Source organism: Onychomys torridus, chromosome 20 (assembly GCF_903995425.1).
Source record: "Onychomys torridus chromosome 20, mOncTor1.1, whole genome shotgun sequence".
NCBI lineage: Eukaryota > Metazoa > Chordata > Mammalia > Rodentia > Cricetidae > Onychomys > Onychomys torridus.
This window is the reverse complement of record NC_050462.1, coordinates 6,466,837-6,489,079: the sequence shown is the minus strand read 5'-3', so window position 1 is coordinate 6,489,079 and position 22,243 is coordinate 6,466,837. Positions and strand designations below refer to the sequence as shown.

General features: G+C 41.4%; 1 protein-coding gene across 2 annotated transcripts in view; it reads right to left on the bottom strand.

Annotated features, from left to right (window-relative positions):
- The window catches only part of Slc41a2 (solute carrier family 41 member 2), a 124,318-nt gene that overhangs the window by 47,142 nt on the left and 54,933 nt on the right, over positions 1-22,243 (bottom strand). For both annotated transcript variants that reach the window (XM_036169912.1, XM_036169910.1), the window contains exons 7-8: positions 12,842-12,989; positions 10,676-10,755 (exon numbers count right to left, since the gene is read on the bottom strand). In XM_036169912.1, the coding sequence (XP_036025805.1) occupies positions 10,676-10,755; positions 12,842-12,989 (228 nt within the window). The remainder of the gene's footprint in view (positions 1-10,675; positions 10,756-12,841; positions 12,990-22,243) is intronic.

Genomic DNA, 22,243 nt, shown 5'->3' with positions numbered 1-22,243 from the left:
CCATCTTCTGCTGCCTCCAAGAAACACACCTAAACATTAAGGACAGACATCATCCCAGTGTAAAAGGATGAAAAAAGATATTTCAAGCAAATGGACCCAAGAAACAACCAATTTTATCCATTTTAGTATGTGACAAAATAGACTTTAAACCAAAACTAATCCAACGAGTTTGTCAAAGGAAAAAAATCCACCAAGAAGATATTGTAATTCTAAACATCTATGTACCAAACACAAAGCACCCAAGTTCATAAAAGAACTACAACGTACATTGCATACTGACCCCACAGTGATGGGGTGACTTCAGTGCCCTACTGTCAACAGCAGACAGGCCATCCAGACAACAGCTGGATAGAAATGCTGAAGCTAAATGATGTCACACACCAAATAGATCTAACATATTTACAGAACATTTTACCCAAGCACAAAGGAATATGCCCACCTTCTTCTCTGTACACCTTGGAACTTTCTCCAAAACTGACCACACATTTTGAGCATAAAGCAAGTCTCAACAAACACAAGAAAACTGAAATGATACCATCCATCTTATCTGACCATCATGGATTTTAGCTGGCTATCAACAATAACAGAAACAACAGAAGGCTTACAAACTCATTGAAACTGTAATAACTTCGCCACTAAATGAAAAAAACAGGTCGAGAGAAATTATGAAGAAATATAAAACTTTTTAGAATAAATGAAAATACAACATACCCACACTTATGGGACACAGTAAAGGCAGTTATTATAAGAGGCAAGTTCATAGCACTAAGTGCCTATATAAAAAAATTGGAGAGCTCTCATATTAGCAACTTAACAACACCCCTGAAAGCTCTAGATCAAAAAGAAGAAATAACACCCAAAAGGAGTAGCTGGCAAGAAATAAACCCAGGGCTGAAATCAATACAAGAGAAACAACAACAAAAAACAATACAAAGAATCAATGAAACAAAGAGTTGGTTCTTTGGGAAAAAAAACAGTAAGATTGACAAACCCTTACCCAAATTAACTAAAAGGCAGAGAGATAGTAGGGAATCCAAATTAACAAAATTAGAGATGGAAAGGGGGACATAACAACAGATACCAAGGAAATCCAGAGAATCACAAGGATATACTTTAAAAACCTATACTCCACCAAATTGGAAAATCTAAAAGAAATGGATAATTTTCTTGATATATACCACCTACCAATGTTAAATCAAGATCAAATAAGCAATTTAAACAGACCTATAACCCCTAGTGAAATGGAAGCAGCAATTGAGTCTTTCAACCAAAAAAGCCCAGGGCAAGATAGTTTTAGCAAAGAATTCTACCAGACTTTCAAAGAATTGATGCTCATTAAATTATTCCAGAAATAAACAGAATGAATATTATACAATTCTTCTTATGAGGCCACAGTTATCCTGATACCTAAACCACATAAAGACCCAACAAAGAAAGAGAATTACAGACCAGTTACCCTTGTATACAAGAAAGAACACATCTGAAAGACCATCAACCATGATTAAGTAGGCTTTATCCCAGAGATGCAGAGATGGTTCAACATATGTAAAACTGATAAACGCAATTACCATATAAATAGACTGAAAGATAAAAACCACATGATCATCTCAATAAATTCAGAAAGGGTCCTTGACAAAATTCAATGCCCCTTCATGATAAATGTTCTGAAAAGACTAAGGATACAAGGGACATACCTCAACAAAATAAAAGCAATATACAGCAAGCCCATAGCCAACATCAACCTATATGGAGAGAAATTCAAAGCAATTCCACTAAAATCAGGGACAAGTCATGGTAGTACCTGAAAGACAACTGAAGGAGATCAAGGGGAAACATATAGCAAGGGGAAAAGTCAAAGTATCCTTATTTGCAGATGATATGATAGTATATATAAGTGACCTTAAAAATTCCACCGGGGAAACCCTACAGATGATAATCATTGTCAGCAAAGTAGCTGGATATAAAATTAGCTCACCCTCCTATATACAAGTGACAGACTGAGAAAGAAATTAGGGAAACAACACCCTTCACAATAGTCTCAAAGAATATGTAATCTCTTGGAGTAACTCTAACCAAGCAAGTGAAAGACCTGTATGATAAAAACTTTAAGACATTAAAAAAAAGAAATTGAAGAAGATATCAGAAAATGGAAAGATCTCCCATGCTAATGGATCGGTAGAATTAACACAATAAAAATGGTCACCCTATCAAAAGCAATCTACAGATTCAAATGCAATCACCATAAACATTCCAACACAATTCTTTACAGACCTTGAAAGGACAATTTTCAGCTTCATATGGAAACGCGTGCGCGAGCATGCGCGCGCGCGCGCACGCGCGCACGCACACACACACACCAAAAACAAAACAAAAACAGGACAGCTAAATTTAAATCCTGAATAATAAAAGAATTGCTGGAGATACCTCAAATTCTACTAGAGAGCTACAGTCATAAAAACAGTGTGGTATTGGCATGAAGACAGGCATGTTGATCAATGGATCCAAACTGAAGACCCAGACATAAATTTGCACATCTATGGACACCTCATTTTTTTAAATAAAGAAGCCAGAAATAAACACTAGAAAAAAGAAAGTATCTTCAACAAATGGTACTGATCAAACTGGATGGCTCCATGTAGAAGAATACAAATAAATCCATACTTATCACCCTGCACAAAACTCAACTTTAGATGGCTCAAAGACCTCAACATAAGGCCAGATACACTGAATATGATCAAAGAGAAAATGGGAATTAGTCTTGAACTCACTGCCACAGGAAAACACTTTCTGAACAGGACACTGATAACACAGACACCAAGAACAACAACTACACAATGGAACCTCATGACACTGAAAAGCTTCTGTATGGCAAAGCCACCAGCATTTGGACAAAGTGGCTGCTTGAAGAATGGCAAAAGGTTTCTGCTGGCTACGCATTTAATAGAGGGCTAATATCTACAATATATAAAGAACTAAAAAACTGGACTTCAAGGAAACACCACATTTAAACAATGGGGTACAGTTCTAAACAGGGTATCCTCAAGTGGCTGAGCGGCACTTAAGGAAATAGCCAACATCCTTAATCATCAGGGAAATACAAATCAAAACTACTTTGAGACTTCATCTTACTCCAGCAAAAATGGCCAAGATGAACAAAACAAGTGACTGCTCATGCTGGCAAGGATGTGGAGTAAGGGGAACACTCCTCCACGATGGTGGGACTGAAAACGGTACAGCCTCTGTGGAAATTAGTTTGGCAGTTCTTAGGAAGCTGGGAATTGATCTACCTCAAGATCCAGCTGTACCACTCGGGCATAGGTTCAAAGGACTCTACATTCTACTACAGAGACACTGGTTCATGTTCACTGCTGCTCCATGCATAATAGCCAGAAGCTAGAAACAAACCAGACGTCTGTCAAAAGGTAAATGGATAAAGAAAATGTGGTACATTTATGCAATGAAATATTACTTAGCTTTTAAAAGAAATTCATAGGTAAGTGGATGGAGCTAGAAAAAAATATCTCGAGTGAGGTAACCCAGATCCAAGAAGACAAATATGGTATATATTCACTTATATGTGGATGTTAGCTGTTAAGTTTCAATAAGCAGGCTATAATCTATATAAACAGAAATTAGGTTTAGAGTAAGGAACTAGTGGGGAGGTTTGGATCACCCTAGAAAGGGGACATACAATATATAAATTAGGGATGGGCAAACTGGAATGGGAGCATCAAATGGGAAGGGAGAGGAAAGGGGAGGAGGGGGGAGTACAGGGAGGGACAGCTAAAACTAAGGGCCACTTGAGGGGTCATATGGAAACCTAATACAGTGGAGGCCTCTTAAAATATACATATATGAAGGTGGTCTAAATGGAATAATCAAATAACAGGGAGACAGAACCCCCACTGGGCATCTCTCATCACCACATGAAGCTTCCAGTGTAGGGAATGGGTTACACTGAATGGAGTCGTTGGCCAAAGGGGCCCCATGGGAACCCCCAAACAACCCAGGCTGCTGCCAAAGCTACTGGTTGCCCTCTACAAACTGACAGTAAGGCCCTATTGCTGAAGACAACCCCATACAGCTTACTGAAAAAGTCAATGTTGACACCTACCTAGAGCCGTCACCCCTCCTGACACTGTTCAAGGTCAGAAGGGAAAGGTGAACACCAGCCCATCTCAAACCCCTCAATCTACAATGGTGACCTGCCTGCAAGGTGAGTTAGAGCCACAATAGCACAAAGTTTGTGGGAGGAAGAAACCGTATCTGATTGGACTGAAGCTGCCCTGGTTGGAATACTGGTAGATAATCACACCACTTCATAGATGCAGGAAGCATAGAAGGAGAGCTTAGGAGCTCCTTAGGAGCTTTGGGTCTTTCATGTAAAAATACCAATTCACAGTAGGGATCTGAGCTAGGCATGGGGTCTTAAGTCTGCAATCCCAGCTCTTGGAAGTCTAAGACAGAAGGATACAAGTTTAAAGCCAGCCTGAGCTACAAATTAAGACTATGTCTGGGGGGAAAAAAGTACAAATCTGGAAATGAACATGTAACTCACGACTGAAGTGCTAAAACCATGTGAAAAGAGAGGGCCCCTCAGACTTGTAAGTTCTCAGAGTCAATAAGGGGTTCCATCACAAAGCTTCCAAGCCAGTCTCAAGGATCTGTGCTTCTTACACACTCCCTGTCAGTACTGCCAGCCTGGGGACTGGACAATGTCCTTAATAAAAAAGATGAAGATAGATCATTGAGGATGATCATGAACACAGTTCTGAAGGACATACACACTTCAACAGAAGGTAGAAAGCAAGAGACACAAGGAATAAGTTTTGGAGGCTGACATGAGGATTGGAAGAGTAGGAAGCATCAAACAGCTGAGGATGGAGACTGAAAACACGCCATGGACAGAGAAATCAGGTCAGTGGGGAGCCTATGAGAAGCCGTGACATCCAGGGAAAGGGATAAAAACAAGGCAGCGAATTGAGGAAAGACAGGACTGCATTCAGAGAGCTGCTGGGATGGTTGGCAGAGAATAGGACTCCAGCAGAGAGAGGTGTTGGAAGCAAACCAATGGGAGGAAGGCCTAGGGAACAGAAGAAACACTGAACAAATGGATGGAGATGGAGTTGATGGAATGGTACCCAGGCTGCAGGGAGATCATGAAAGTCAGGGTATGCTCTGACACAGGTGAAAGATGTTCAAACAGGCACAGACAAAAACAGACAAAAACAGAAGAAGGAGACTGGAAAGAGGAATATATGGGCGAGACGGTGCCTAAAACCTGTGTTTTCTCCTCCAGCTTGCCCTATAAGAAACACTGACAGGGGGCTGGAGAGGTGGCTCAGCAGTTAAGAGCAGTGGCTGCTCTCCGAGAGATCCTGAGTTCAATTCCCAGCAACCTCATGGTGGCTCACAACCATCCGTAATGAGATCTGGTGCCCTCTTCCGGCCAGTAGGCATGCATGTAGACAGAACACTGTATACATAATAAATAAATAAATCTTAAAAGAAAAAAAAACACTGACAGGAACTTCTTCAAGCAGATGGAGAATACATGCCATTCACATGGAAGCAGGCATGTATACAAAGGAAAGAATGGGAAATGCCAGTCTGGGTAAGAACATAGCAAATTCCATTTTTATTATGCTTAATATTTTTAAAACATTTAAAGCATAAGTAATGATAATATATTATAGGGCTTACAACAAAGAAAAGTATGACAGAAGACAGAAGGGTATATTGATACAAGTCTCTGATCCTATACACAAAGTGGTATGTTATTATTTGAAAACAGATTGTGAAGTGCCCCAAACAATACAGGCTATAAGCTAGTGTTCTTGATTACCTACTAGGACTCGATGTTAAGACCTTCTTGCTGAAGACACCATATGCACTGGTGACAGAACTGGAGGAATCAAGTTGAGGCTGACCCAGGGAGCTCTCTCTCTCTTTGGCTAGTTTCAGAGTCCTGGAAAGTGTGATGTGGGCTGCTTGACAGGGGGAGTCATCAACCATCTTATCCTTGTGTGAACTGCAATAAAGACTGCCATAAACAAGATGTGCCCATGTGACACAGATGCTATGAGGGACCAACCACCTTCTGCCTGGATTTAAGGACCTGTCCACAGGAAGAAACACATGCCTGGTACTATCAATCTTGCAAGAATCCATGTCTGGGAGTGTATAGGCCCCAGGAGTGAACCCTTCACTTTATTATGCTAAAAGGACAAAAGATGAGACTGCCCTCTCGTTACATTTGCATCTCTCTACCCACAGATTAGCAGGGCCTCCAGACAAACTGACAACTAGTCAAAGTACAGAGGACAAATGTCAGTGGAATACTCGCCACAAGTGGGACATCCGTAGCACATCCTTTCCCGAAGGCTTAGGAACCACTTTGGAAGAGTGAGCAGGAAGACTGTCTTCTGAACAGTGGCTCTCATGAATTCATAGTAGCTGTGGTTGCCTGAACAAGCTACACACCCCAGTCAACATTTTTTGTTTGGTTGGTTTTGGTTTCTCTGTGTAACACCTCTGGCTTTCCTGGAACTCAATCTGAAGACCAGGCTGGTCTTGAACTCATAGAGATCCATTTGCCTCTGCTTCCCGAGTGCTGGAATTAAAGGTGTGCACCACCACCACCACCACCTAGCTCCAGTCAACATTCTTGCACAGAGTGGGAAGGGGTTCATGAGCCTCTACCCCTAACTGAGGAGTTATGGCCAGTGACAACTTCTGGAGTAGGTGAAGTCAGTTTTCTTTAAGGGTGTGTATGGTGGTTTGAAAGAAAATAGCCCCCAAAGGGAGTGGCACTATTAGGAAGTATGTCTTTGTTGGAGTAGGTATGGCCTTGTTGGAGGAAGTGTGTCACTGTGGAAGCAGGCTTTGAGTTGTCATATATCTTCAAGCCATGCCCAATAAGACAGACCACTTCCAGTTGCCTGTAAGTCAAGATGTAGGAATCTCAGCTCCATCTCCAGCACCATGTCTGCCTGCACACCACCATATTGCACCATGATGATAATGGACTGAACCTCTGAAAATGTATGCCACCCCAAGTATATATTTTCCTTAATAAGAGTTGCTGTGGTCGTGGTGTCTCTTCACAGCAATAGAAACCCTAAGACAGTGTGGTTCCTGGTAAACTGACAATGTTCCAATGGATGCCCTACACCCTAACACAAATTAGAGGTGATAGATTGTTTCTTTTTTCCTATTTATTTATTTATTTATTTATTTATTTATTTATTTATTATGTATACAGAAGAGGGCACCAGATCTCATTACAGATGGTTGTGAGCCACCTTGTGGTTGCTGGGAATTTAACTCAGGACCTCTGGGTGAGCAGTCGGTGCTCTTAACCTCTGAGCCATCTCTCCAGCCTGATAGATTGTTAAAAAGGAAGAAAAAAAGGATATGAAAGTTGGAGGGTAGGAATGTGGGGGGGATCTGGGAGTAGTTAGGGAGTGGTGATTGGGTATGATCAAAATTGTGTGACATTCTCAAAGAATTAATAAAATATTTAAAAGAAAATAGACTATGGGTTAAGGCTAAATCTCAGAGACAGAGTGACTACCCAGGGCACATGCTCAGCCTCCAGTTCCCTAATAAGTAAGTAAATAAGTAAATAAATATTATATACTCCCTAGTTCAGTGGTTTGTCACACATGGTCTTGGGTAGAAAGAAGGCTAGATCCAGACACTCCAATACTTCCAGCAGAAGAGTACCACAGAAGATGTTAGCCCAATAACAGCTTACAATATCCTGTAGTCAAGAATTCTGTTAACTTCATTTTACCAAACTTAATTGACTGCAGAATTCACTTCTCAAATTGTACTTACTAATAACTTACAGAGCAAGTGTGACCAATGATTTTAGAAAACGCTACTTGTTCTGAGGCATGTAAACATTTAATGATATCTCAGTCACATCAACACAGATAAGCTTTGCTTTAAACACATGCATATGTGTATCAGATGAATTAGTAGTTGTATGTTTTAAGAGAAAGGAAACTGCAGGTTTGGGAATTAGGCAGATCTGGCTTTGAAGTTTTGATTTACCATCATTCACTAGATATTTAATTGTGGACTAATTACTTACATGAGGATTAGATTATGTATAACATGCATGAAAGACTTACAGTTACTTGACATTTATGTAGATACATAATAAATATTAGATTGTGAGGAGAAGGGAGGAGAAGCAGCACATGCATTGCATATTTATAAATTATTCAGTGGTTAAGAGCACTTGTTGAGGAGAGCCAGTTTCAATTTCCAGCACCCACGTGGTGGCTCACAACCATCTGTCACTCCAGTTCTGGGAGATCCAAAGCCCTCTTCTGACCTCTGTGGGCACCAAGCACACACGGGTGCATGAACTTACATGCCAGCAAAAACACTCACACGTATAATAAAATGAAAAAAATCTAATAAAATTGTTTTAAATGCAATTCAGTTCTAAGAATATACCCATTTGAGAGTATCTTCTCTATCATTGCTTCTAAAAGGTGGAATTTAATCTAAGATGAGCTCATTGTGGCATCCATCTGTGGACATACAGAAAAGGACTTAACAGCACAGACCTCCAAGGAGAGCCTGTCATGATGCTCTAAATTGGGTCCTTGTAAAAGTGAAGCAACCGAAAGAGTCTCAGAAGTCTTGCCAATAACGGGTACTTTCCACTTCAGTTCCCCATAGTTATGCAATACAGGTCAATTCATAACACTTTAAGCCAAAGACAGAGAGAGTAGGAAGAGGTGGAAGGGAAGCTATTCTGCAGTGAGGACTGGAGTCTCTGTTAGGACAGTACAAGAATCTAGGCAGCATGGCAATCATTTGGCACCTTCGATGGGATCACTGAGTCCAACAGTGTACCAAGGGTTTTGAAAGACACTGGAACTCAGATTTGATGTGACCCACTGAGAAAGTCATCTTCTGATTGACAGGACACAAACAATGCTTATGGAAGAGCAATGTGACATCAAAACAGGAACAAATGCCTTGCAGGTCAATGGAGACCAAACAGAAAATATACTTGCAGCTAAGACAGTTAAAAAGAAGTTCTTGTTTGTCCTGGGTTAAGTCTTAGCTAAGGGATGAGTCCCTGTGTGTCCTGGGGTTCTACTCGTAATTAAGAGTGAGCTCCTGTTTCTGGTGAAAACTGCTTGCAACCCCGTTCACTTGATGTACACCCTTGCCTCTGTTCCTTCCTGTCTCACTGTATCCTTCTAACAACGTATAACCCGGTTGCCAACCCTCTCACCCTGTAAACAAACGCCTTATCTCTTCCATAAGAGGAACTTCTAGAGGCCAGCAGGGGCTGCTCTCTCAAATCCCAACTAGGGAGGCAGCTGGCTGGCCTGGTTTGGGTGCACCCCAACCTACAGTTTGCGTGAGTTGGACAATCATGGATTTGGTCTTTTCTCCTTGCAAATATCAAGTCTCACACTGGTGACATTTACACTGAGCAGGTAATAACTCAGAAAGGTTACTTCATTATTCAGATGGACAGCCTCAGTGTGGCAACCTCAGAATGCAATGGAAGAGACATGCCATTGTATACACAAATGAATAAGCAAGTCATGTGTGTGTGTGTGTGGGGGGGGAATGGACAAGATTTGCTAATGTTCAAGTCAAAGAGAAAAACCAGGCAGAATCAGATGGTACCAGGGTTTCAAGGATGGATGAGAGAAGGTGAACAGTGGCACCAGACAGCTGGAAGAGATTCATAGGGAAATGTTGTTGACATTCTAAATGCAGACAAAAATTACAATGTTCAGCAGAAATTTTAGATCTAAAATTAGACTTCTACAAAACATACCATTGTGTAAATTTTTATGTAATTATAGACAGTTAATTCTTTTTTTGTGTGCATGGTTTTTTTGAGACAGGGGTTCTCTGTAACAGTCTTGGCTGTCCTGGAACTTGATTTGTAGCCCAGGCTGGCCTTGAACTCACAGAGATCTATCTGCCTCTGCCTCCCGAGTGCTGGGATTAAAGGTGTGCGCCACCATGACCGGCTACAGAAAGTGAATTTTTAAAAAAAATTAATATATTCTAAATATATAGTATGCCAAGGTAGGATTACTTTTTAAATTATGTAGATCTATGCTATACTAAAGTCCAACTTAATGATCACCAGTAGAAATGGATGAAATTGTCTTGTTAGGTATAATTCATACAAAATCATAGTATTTTAACATGATTCTTTAATGTATATACTAAACATATTTAACACAAGGATGATAATTTCCATTTTAGAGACAAGAAGATAGTGGAGCAGGGCTTGTAGATGTTAGCAGAGTTGCAGCTCTTGGTGAATGGAGTGAATTTAGGGAATAGTCATATATGGATAATTCTGCTTCTTCTAAGATAACCAGCAAAAGCAAATTTAAGAACAGTAGATAAGCCAAAAAGGGAACGGACAACTCAGAACCTAAATACTGTATTTTGTCACATTAACCTTAAAAGTTAGGTGTGCCTATCAAATCAACATGTAACAAAAATGACTGAGCAATAGCTCTTTTCCAGAAGTGTTTTATGTACTGAGACCGGGGAAGAGAATGTCCACTCTGAGCTACATCTTGAGTTTGAAGGAAGAAATAGATGAAGCAGGAAGACATGTGGGCCCCTAACAGTGACATTATCATGAGGCGGTACCTTCAAGTCTTACCGTTAATAACTGGCGTGTAAACAACAATCCCAACCAAGTTTGGGTCAGATACAGTTGTGTCCAGAATAAGGCCCCCAATGCTGAGAGAAAGAAAACCACATATTAGAGAAGAAGAATCTCAAGTAGTTCTGACACTCAAACACCCCCACTTTGTATAGTACAATGTTTATGAAATATAAAAATGAGGCAAAAAGAATATTCAAAGTAGAAACCAATGCCAACAGTAAAAAGCTGGAAACAACACATGGCCCTGGGGGCAGGAGAGGTGTTCAGTGGGTGAGGAACTAGCTATTTAAGCACAAAGCCTTGAGTTTAGAGCCCAACACCCACATAAAACAACAGGTGTGGGCAGGGGACCCTGTCATCTCTGCAGTGGGAGACAGACACAGAAGGATCTCCAGGACTGACTAGCCATGCCGAGCAGCAAATCAGTGATCTCCAGGTTCAGTGAGTACCCACATCAAAAACTAATATAGAAAACAAAAACAGGGTACAACAGAAGAAGACACTCTGAACCTCCACAGTTGCATACCTGGGCACATACCAGCACACACACAGACTATACACACTAAATAAACAGTAAATACCATAACTATCAGATAAAATGTGTGTGTGCATTAGTTTTTGTTTGTTTGTTTGTTTATCTTTGCCCCCCCTTTGGGGAACAGGGTCTTGATATATAGCCCAAGACATCCCTGTACTTATAGCAATCCTCCTGCCTCAGCCTACCAAGTGCTGGGATTATAGGTATGTGTCATAATTCCCAGATTATACATATATTAACTGCACTAAACTATCAAGAAGGACCTATAGGGCATTGTTAACTATTTTAAGGGCTTAAAACAATGGGACTAATGGTCTCTTCATATTCTTCTGTACATAGTATTTTTTGTTTTGTTTTGCTTGAGACAGTGTCTCACTATACTATAACCTTAGATGGCCTGGAGCTTGCTAGTAGAGCAGGCTAGCCTTAGCCCCCTAAAAATCCAGCTGCCTCGGCCCCCTGAGTGCTGGGATCAGACCTTTTTTTCATCATGTCATCCATTACCCTTCCAATTTACAAACTAGTTGTAAAGCAGTGTCTTTTCATCTTTAAAGTAAGCAGCATTAAATGCATGGTTTCTGCTGTGCTAAAACTAGATGGATTGCAATCGTATTACCACAGCGCTGTAGCAACAGAAAGAGCTGAGCTTGAGAATTCTGGGAAATGAGACAGTGTTTTACTATAACATCATGGCAAGCCATACACTTTCAGTATCTCAATGGAACTTTATTAACTGTTTATCTTCAGTCTGGTCTGTGGTTTATTCACTGTAAGACACTGCCAGTCCCAACAGTTTAGAAACCTGTTGCCTAAATCTTCCAGGAAATGCAATCTACCTACAGCAAAATGATCCACATGCTGTCATAGGATTGGCAGTCCAAACAGCTGACCAAAAGCTCTGGCATCATCTGACCATAGTGCTCAGCCCCATTCCCAGACCCTCTGTGCACTAGGAGTTAGTTTCCACTGTAGCTTCTGTGTTTCTAAGTAGCATGCATAAACACTATTTCTCATTTTTAGTTTTAGAACTATATTTAGTGACTTCTACGGTGGATGAGGATGCATCTCATGGCTTTCACAAATGCCTTCTCTCTATATCCACCAATCTACGGTGAGCCCTTCTCGATACATCAAACCCATGAAGTCACCTTCAATCAATTCCACAAAGTTGTTTTTCTTTTTTTTTTTTCCCTCTTTTTTTGTTTTTCTAATTCTTAGAGACAGCTCTCCTCATGCTCGCTGTCCTCCTACACTCTGGAAAGCTGGCCTTAAGAACAGAGGCATGGCTGTCATCCTCTACCTCCTCTTAAGGGTCTCCCATGATGGATTTTGATCTTTGTACTATTCAAGTCCAAATATCGCACAAGACTCTGAGTCCACCACATTTCACAGAACATCCCTACTCTTTCCCAGATCACTCTTTTTCATCAGCTGTGGGCTGAACACCTTTCCATAGCAACAGAAATGTAACAATGTTTTTCTGGGTTGCTAATATTCCATTTTGCAACACTATTAGGATTCAGTTAACTGATGCTTCATTGTTAACCCAAAGATTAGTTTAATACGCACATACCCACACAGAACATGACCACTCCTCTCCCTCCCCGTCCCCTGACACTCACCTGCTTATGACCATGGCTGTTATGACGGGCTCCCAGCCTGAGTGGAGCACTGTCCTGGTAGCTGGGTGTTTGGCAGCTATTATAATCCAGATAGGTGTCAGGGCCAAGAAAAAGGCACAAACTAATGGCGAAATGTAATAATATGTCTCTAGAATGAAGAAAAAGAGACATTTCAACCTCTTTTCTTTCCACTATAAAATCTAAACTGTCAAAAGAAACATTTTTACTAGATTTATTATCAATCATATTAAGTTTCTTACATTTTCTATATACCCAAATTTAGAAGTGTAAACAAAACTCGATGCCAAGTATAGTGGCATTCCCCTCGCCCAGCAATCAGGAGGCACAGCTGGGGAACTACAGTTTAAGGCCAGCCCGTGCTACACTGCATACTCTGGGCCAGCCTGTGTACACAGTAAGATGTTCGTTTAAAGTAGCAAATAATGTAAGTGAAGGAGAAGCATTAATTTCCCAAACATGTATTGTGAGACAACAGCACAGTCCATACAAGAGAAGCAAGGACACCAGAATGGACAAGCAGCAGGAGAGTGCTCCCCCACCCCACCCCACCCGGGCGGCTGCCAAGACCTTGCCTTCCTTCTCTGTGACACATGTCTGGGTCCCCACTGTTCTTCCGGCCTCTACTTCCCACCTCTTTACTGACAGCAGGCTTGGCTGCACAGCATTCCACAGACTTAATTCATCCCATTTCTGAACAACGTTTTACATGAGCTCTTAGAAATGACTGAAGTGTGTGTGTGTGTGTGTGTGTGTGTGTGTGTTATCTTCTTTTTGTTTGTTTGTTTTTTCGAGACAGGGTTTTCTCTGTGTAGTTTTGGTGCCTGTCCTAGATCTCACTCTGTAGACCAGGCTGGTTGGCCTCGAACTCACAGAGATCTGCCTGCCACTGCCTCCCAAGTGCTGGGATTAAAGGCATGTGCCACCACCACCCAGCATGTACTATTTTCTAACACTAGACAAAAGACACTTCAAGATCAGAGACAAGGTGAGAAATGAATCCTCAAGTTGCCTCAGCTTTCTTACTAAAGGCCCAGAGAGTGAGATTGGGGCATGAATTCACAGGACACAGCAGGAAAGCGCTTGGGAAGTGAATGGTAAGCAAGCATGCACAGGGTGAACTACGTTTGCATGGAAAGCCAGAGGAAAACAGCCTAGCAGCCCTCCAGTCTGCAGATACTGAATCATGAAAAGTCCACCAGGCAGAGAAGAGGCCCCTTGGAACACTGAGAGCAGTCAGCAGAGACCCAAAAGGCCCCTCTGAGTAGGAGCACCCTGGCCTTGGGACAAGGTCTGCTCTACACTTCCCAACATAACTTTGAATCAGGTCTTACAGAGCTCAATGTAAGCCACAGTTAACAGCCCATATCAATAAAGTCCAACGCTGCATATGGAAACAGCACAACAGGACACTGATCAGCACTGTGCTCACGGTGCCCAGCAGCCACCAAAATTTTGTTTGGAATATTTGACTGCATGAAAATCTTTTCTCACAAATTTTTTTCAAGTACCTAAAGTAACTTTTAAAAGTCTAATGAATTAAATGTATAAATAAGGTGACTTGCTTGGTGTGGTGGTGCACACACAATCACAAATTCAAGGCCACCCTAGACCACAAAGAACAACACAAAAGCAAGCAGAAGTAGCCTAGCCTAGCAAGAAGGCTCAGAGAGAAGTACTTGCAGCCAAGCCCGACACCTGAATCTGATCCTGAACTGACTGGGAGGAAAAGAATGGACTCCTGAAAGCTGTCCGCTAACTCCACATGAGCGCTTGGCGCACACACATACCTGCACACATACTCTCCCACCCACAGACATAGACACAGACACACACATGCAGAATTTCTTTAGAAAGGCTGGAGAGATGGCTCAGTGGTTAAGAGCACTGACTGCTCTTCCAGAGGACCCAAGTTTAATTCCCAGCATCTATCCACATGGCAGCTCACACCAACCTGAAACTCCACTTCTAAGGGGTCTGACTCCTTCTTCTAGCCCCATGGGCACTTCACACACATGGGGTCCTCAGTCCTCCTATTCAACTCTATGTGGTGGTATTGTGTTCCCTGAAATATTGTGTGTTCCCTGAAATAAACATATCTGGGGTCAGAGAACAGACAGTCACTAGAACAGAGCCAGAAATGGTGGCTAGAAAATGGGAAGAGTAAGCCATAACAGAAGTTGGGCGGTGGTGGTACACCCCTTTAATCCCAGCACTTGGGAGGCAGAGCTAGCCAGATCTCTGAGTTCAAGGCCACTTTAGAAACAACTAAGCATGGTGACCCACGCCTTTAATCCCAGGGAGTGGGGGCAGAAAGAGAAAAGTATATAAGGCGTGAGGACCAGGAATTAGGGGAGGAGAAAGCATGTAGTTAGTTAAGCTTTGGAGCAACACAGTTCAGCTGAGATTCATGTGGAGGAGGACTCAGAAGCTTCCAGCCTGAGGAAAAAGGATCACCTGAGGAACTAGCAGGGTGAGATAGCTGTGGCTTGTTCTGCTTCTCTGATTTTCCAGCATTCACCCCAATAACTGGCCTCGGGTTTGAGTTTTATTAATAAGACTCTTTAAGATTCATACTACAACTCTATGTCTAATTTTACCTCAAGTTTTAATGACTTCTCATCAGGATTCTCAAATACATGATCATTTTTTAAAGTCATAGTTTGGTGCTAATTTTAGGAGTAGGCAATAAATTCTGGTTCTGTGTGTTCATTGTTTATGTGGTTTAGTATCCTGAATAAAGACATCCTCCCTTCCAGAGTCCCACTCAGTGAGGATCCTCTAATCTCCATGCTGGGATTTTCTCACACCCCCCTTTGACCAGACACAAACACTTCCAATCCCTGGAAATTTTTCCATACATACAGGCAAAACACATAACAATATACAATTTTTAAGTGTAAAAGATGACAATTTTTAAAGTAAATATTTATATAATATATACAACCTTAGTTAACTCTCTACCAATTACAAGAGTGAGCTAATGAAATTATAAAGTTGATGTTACTTTAATGGGCTAAATTACAAGTATGTGCAGAGCCTCTTCAGCATGCACTTTAACTCTATAAGCCTGAGTCACAAATTCTTTATACTTTATGCTTTTTTTTTATGGTTGGAAATCACCTTTTATTTAAATCATTATACTATCCTAAGAGTTTTTGTTGTTGTTGTTATTTTCTTTTTTGAGACACGGTTTCTCTGTGTAGCCCTGGCTGTCCCAGAACTTGCTTTGTAGACCAGGCTGGCTTCGAACTCAGAGATCCACCTGCCTCTGCCTCCCAAGTGCTGGCATTAAAGGCATGTGCCACCACACCAGGCTTATCCTAAGATTTATAAATACCACTTTAGCTAACCAAAGTCTTAATATGAACATTTCAGCCAGGATATTCCTGGATTCTTCTCTGTAACAAAAAACTTATTTTCTTTAGCAAGGATTTCATTACTTAAAGACAGAGTTGATCTCAGAGTCCTTGAGCCACACAACCTTAAACTTAAGAAGAATGTTTTGTTTTGTTGAGACAGGGACTCGTGTACTCCAGGCTGTCCTCAATTTACTATGTAGCCAAGGATGGCCTTGAACTCCTGATGCTCTTGCCCACACCACCTAAGTGCTGAGGTTGCAGGGACAAGCATGACACTCATCAGACATCACGCATATCAGATATTTACATTATGGTTCATAACAGTGGCAAAATTACAGTTATGAAGTAGCAGTGAAATAATGTTATGGAACATGAGGAACTGTATTAAAGGGCCACAGCAATAGGAAGGTTGAGAACCACTGATTTATGCTTAAGATAGCTAAAGATCCCATTATGACTAAAGATGTTTGTACTAGATAAAGCTAAAATTCTTCACTTTCCCCATTAGGGGAAATAAGTAATATTTATAGAATTAATATTTATAGGAATAAGTAATTATTATAGATACTAAAAGTGTCTAAATAAGTATTATTTTCATTGGTTCTGTCAGGACTTGCTATCACAAATTAAAAATAATGATATACCAGACACAGTGGTAGACACTGTTAATATCAGAAGGCAGAGGCAGACAGATCTCTGTGAGTTCCAGCCAGTATGGTTTACATACTGAGATCTAGGCTAGTGAAAGGTACACAGTGAGACCCTGTCTCAAAATAAATAAAAGAAATGAACAACAATAATGGTAACAAAATTTAGTTTTATAATCCTTTCATTTTAAAAGAGCATGACTAATGCTGGATTTGTTACCAGTCTCTCCATTACTTCTTAATTTTACATTTATTTACATGGTATGTACATGTGCACATGCATGCCTGTATACCATGACACACGGGCAAAGGTCCAAGGACAACTGGCAAGGTCAGTTCTCTCCTTCCACCATGGGATCAGATCCAGGTCATCACGCTTGGCAGCAAGGGGCCTTGCCTTCTAAGCCACCTCACTGCTCCTCGACATTACTTTTTTAAAGATGAAGCATGTGTTTATTGAGGGATTCCCAGTGGTCCTTGTAAACCACAGATGAAGGTAAATAAGATTCCAGTTGGAAATATTCCTACCTCGCAGGACACCTAAAGCTTCCAACAATCTCACAATCTCCATAGCACCAAGGGGACGCTAAAAGCTTCAAAAGCACAAGACACGGAAGGAAGGACTCTCCTGCCAGGTCAGCTCGCCTCAGCATCATGCTCAGGTCCAGGCAGAAGCTCCTCTATAGGCTTCAACCACAGTACCTTCTACCTAAACAGCTGGAGGGACATCTGGAGCTGAGAAAAGCACTCCCCACTCCCACCCTTCATTGTGGCCTGTTTTTAAAGAGGAGGGAAAAAATAATGAGTACTCATGGGGATCCACAAAAAAGTTAAACCAAGTTACCACATAACCCACAACCCGATGTTTAGATCTATTCTCCCAGGAGATCCAAAAGCGTACATTTTCACATAAGAACTCGTAAGTGAATGCTCACTGCAGCGTTATCTGCAAAAGTGAAATGATCTGAGCATTTATCAAGTGGTTAATGAAGAAAATGCAGTATATCCATCCCAAAGAGCATTACTCAGCCATGTTATTAACTCATTCTGGGGTATTCTTCAGCACTGAAGTTTGGCCCTGGCTCCTGTGAAAATATAGGTAAATCCTGAAAACACCAAGCTGAGTGAAAGAAGCCAGGCATCAAAGGTCATATATCATAATCCCATCTGTGTGAAATGTTCAGAAGAAGCAATGCAACAGCAGAGGATAGATCAGCGGCTGCCAGGAGCCAGGGAAGAGCATCATGAGGCTTCTTTAGGGACGGTGAAACTTTCTGGAACCGGAATGGGTAAAGACGGAAGGATGTTATAAAAACTCCACTGTACTATGCACATAGGAGGGAGGGCTGCATGGTGTGTGTCACCTGATTGTCAAGGGCATTAACAGAAAATAAAGGAGAGGAACAGAAAAGGAGAAATACACCACAAACAGAACACAATGTTAATGTGGATGAGGTTGAGGATTTGTAAGTGGACGTTCAGGGCTATTGCTAGGATTGCACTCTTCTGAAAGTATAAAGGTATCGCCAAATAAGCTTCTCCCCCCCCCCCCCCCCCCCGACGGGGTTCTCTGTGTAGCTTTGTACCTTTCCTGGAACTCAAGTGATAGACCAGGCTGGCCTCGAACTCACAGAGATCCACTTGGCTCTGCCTCCCAAGTGCTGGGATTAAAGGCATGCGCCACCACCGCCCAGCCACCAAATAAGCTTCTTAAGCATTAAAAAATAAGTAGGAAAATTGGACTGGAGAGATGATTTAGAGGTTAAGAGCACTAGGTGCTCTTCCAGAGGTCATGAGTTCAATTCCCAGGAACCACATGGTGGCTCACAACCACCTGTAATAAAATCTGGTGCCCTCTTCTGGTATGTAGGCTTATATGCAGGCAGAAGAGTGTATACGTAACAAATTCTTTTTTTTTATATATATAAAAAGTGGTGGTGCAAGCCTTTAATCCCAGCACTCGAGAGGCAGAGGCAGGCAGATCTCTGTGAGTTCCAGGCCAGCCTGGTCTGCAGAGCAAGTTCCAGGACAGGCTCCAAAAATACACAAAGAAACCCTGTCTCAAAAAAAGTGGGAAAAATCATCATGAAACCAAAACGTCCAAATAACTTACTATAACTGCGTTCTATTTAAATCTGGCATTTAACTGATGTCATAAACTTAAAGAATTACTTTTAGAAAACCATTAATGACACAATTAGCAAAAGAAAATGGTCATTTAAAAGCCAAACACAAACTTCTGCATTACATTAAATGTAAGACAATGTCCCTTTTCTAAATGAAACATGTTTAGAAGATCCTGGCTAGAGTAATATTTTGCATGAAAATCTCAATAAATGAGTATTGTGCTAAGCTGTATATTGACCCACAAAGAGACCCTGAAACTGAATGCTACCAGATATGACAAAGTCAAAGACTTTGACATATGGCTGTGCGGATGATTTGGGTGAGCCCTAAATGTGGTTTTTGGCATCCATGTAAGGAGGAGATAGGACAAGACCCAGCCACTGAGGAGACAGCAGTGTGAAGAGAGGCAGGCAGTGAAAATAAGGAGCCAACAGCTGCCAGACGGAAAGGGAGGGAACAGTTCCCCTGAACGGTTAGAAGCAGCCATCACTACCCACACCACGGCAACTGTCCTACGTGATTTTCAGTGTCTAACCTCTAGAACTAAGACAATAAAACAGCACTGTTTCAAGCCACCAAATCTTTGCTCATTTGGAATTGTTACACAACTGGAAACACATGAAACTTTGGGACCTTCATATCCAGCAAGAATTCACATGTGTAGCGCTTATCCAATGCTGTAATAAACTACAGAAAAGCAGAGATTCACAAAGCCAAAGCTGTGCAAATTACTCTGATTCCGCCAAACTGTGGTGTATGACTACATTCTGCGTCCCCAGCTCCCACGGTGTAGAATTGGTAGCATTTTCCAGCTACCTCTACATCACTTCATGAATGGCATTTGTTCTTATCTAAATCCCTCTCAACTGTGGAGTGACAAATTTTATAGACCAGCCTTTTCTGTGTGACCAGCAAAGTAACAAAGCCGTTCCAGCTTTGACCTGAAAGTACCACCCCCTTTGAGGCTTCGGTAACTGTCACGCCTACAAGACGGAGCTGAGAGAGGACCCCTGAAGACCTGAGATCCGGGTGGGCCAGCTCTCTTGGTTCCTGGATCCTGGACCCTGGAGGTAGACTGAGCAGAGTTCTGCAGAGAACACTGTTGGACTGTGCTTTACCTTTCCCAGACCCTGTAACCTATCCCTTCACTTGTAAGTTACCCCACAAAATAAATCTCCCTTTTAACTACATGGAGTTGTCTTAATATTGAAACCAATAGTAACACACAGTACACTTTTCCCCAAAAAAGTCCACTAACAACTGTCACACTTTCTTGGAGAACTGACATTCTAAAAATCACTCAAAGATGACACACTGCTTTAAACAAAGCATTCAAACACAGTGGTAGGCAAGGTAAGTTTGGGCTCTTCATGCCAACACACCAAGTTAGTGAGGCTCTAGAACACACCATGACCAGCAAGGGAGGCCCTGCTACTCTCTAGGGGTTGAATCTTGGATCTGATAGCTCCCACACAGCTTTAGCAGGCAACTTTCCCAAGGTAATGTGGAAGAATGAAAATCCCATTTTGCTTCTGAAATCTTGCCTGCCTAAAAAGAGAAAAGCTGGTCATGTTTTTAAGTAAAAAAATGTGCATTCTCTTTCAATATGAAGACTTTGTTTTCTGCCTTAACCTCCTTTTAAATGAACTTCTGTAGTAACCAGTGTCAACACCAGTCTTGGAAATCAGCCTATACACGACCCAATAATAAAACTTGGCATTAAAAGTCCTTACCTAAAATTAAGGGGACATTCCCCAAGCCTCAGTTTACTTCTGTAGCTGGAAAATACAGCTTATGGGTAGCAGAGGTGTCTACAAGCTACAACAGTTGTAGCAATGCTAGTAGGTGGGACTACAGAAATGGCTGGTAATTACATCCCAGTATTCACCATAAGCCCATCTTATTCAGACCCAAGAAAGAAAGGGGCCACCCAACAAGACACAGGTGACTGAAAATGACTGGTGGACTCAAAAGAGCACAGACTTCCACGAAGAAGAGATGCATGCCCAGTGAAAACTAAAGATTAGATTTGTCAATTTTGTTTTATTTCTGTTTTTGTTGTTTTGAAGACAGAGTCTCACTATGCAGTCCCAGCTGACCTAGAATTCATTAGGTAGACCAGGCTGGCCCCAAACTCAGAGATCCACCTGTCTCTGATTCTCTAGTGCTGGGATTAAAGGTGTGCACCACTATGCACAGAATGACCATGAAGTCTTACTTAGATCTTCTAGAGTCTCCACCCAGAACTCAAAATGTTATCATGGCCTTATCCTCTAGAATAAAACTTTTCCTGAGTCTTTCAGCCCCAAGAACATCCTGAAGACAAAGTCACTTTAATCTGTGAACTGTTAGATGTTAACATTCTCTTCAAATGAGAGAAAAACACAACTTCTCATGTACATGTCCACATCCACCAGTAGCCATAAAGCTAAGTCCCATATTTCTATTCATCAGTAGCCAAAGTCTTGTTTTATGCTTTGGTTTGTATTACTGCTTTTCTGTTCCTGCTGTTAGTTTAATGTATAATCAAATAATCAATCACTACAACCACACTCTAGTTTCTGTTTGATCTGCTCCACCATGGGTTCTCTCTGAGGGCGGCGCTCTCATACTCTGCCATACTAGCTGTACGTAATTTGGTACATTCTTTTTACAGCCCAAGAGGTCTTACTCTTAAGCCAGAAATCATGGCATAAATAACTTACATTAAGAGTTTTTGCTGGACTTCACAGCCAGAGTTAATAATACATCTTGAGGTTACTTAAGAATGCTATCCTACTGTGTACTCAGCCTGTTTAACTGGCCTTTAAGAGAATAAAGCAACAATCAACTTTCCTTCCTTGGATTTCCCAAGTAATCAACCCAAGCTAATGTATAACTGCAATCTTAAATTATGTACTCTCCCATGCCCCCGACTAAAAAGTAATGCATGTGTGTTATGATAATCACTTGCTGGAAACAAGCAGTCTTATAAAACAAATATCCACCCTAAATGCTGGCTATAACATATGGATATTGTTTGGTGAACAATGATGTTTGGTTTGTAATACTGTTATTGGGGTCAGCTGGAGTCAGTGACTTCATCCCTTGTAAAACTCCATCAAAGATTTCTGTAAAGTATCCCTCATTCCTTCTCCATTGAACAACTCTCTGCTTGCTGCTCTCAAAGGCAAGCAAAGTGCTTTTTAGGGACTGTGCTACCTAGTTTTATGTCAACTTGACATACAAACTAGTTATCTCAAAGGAGA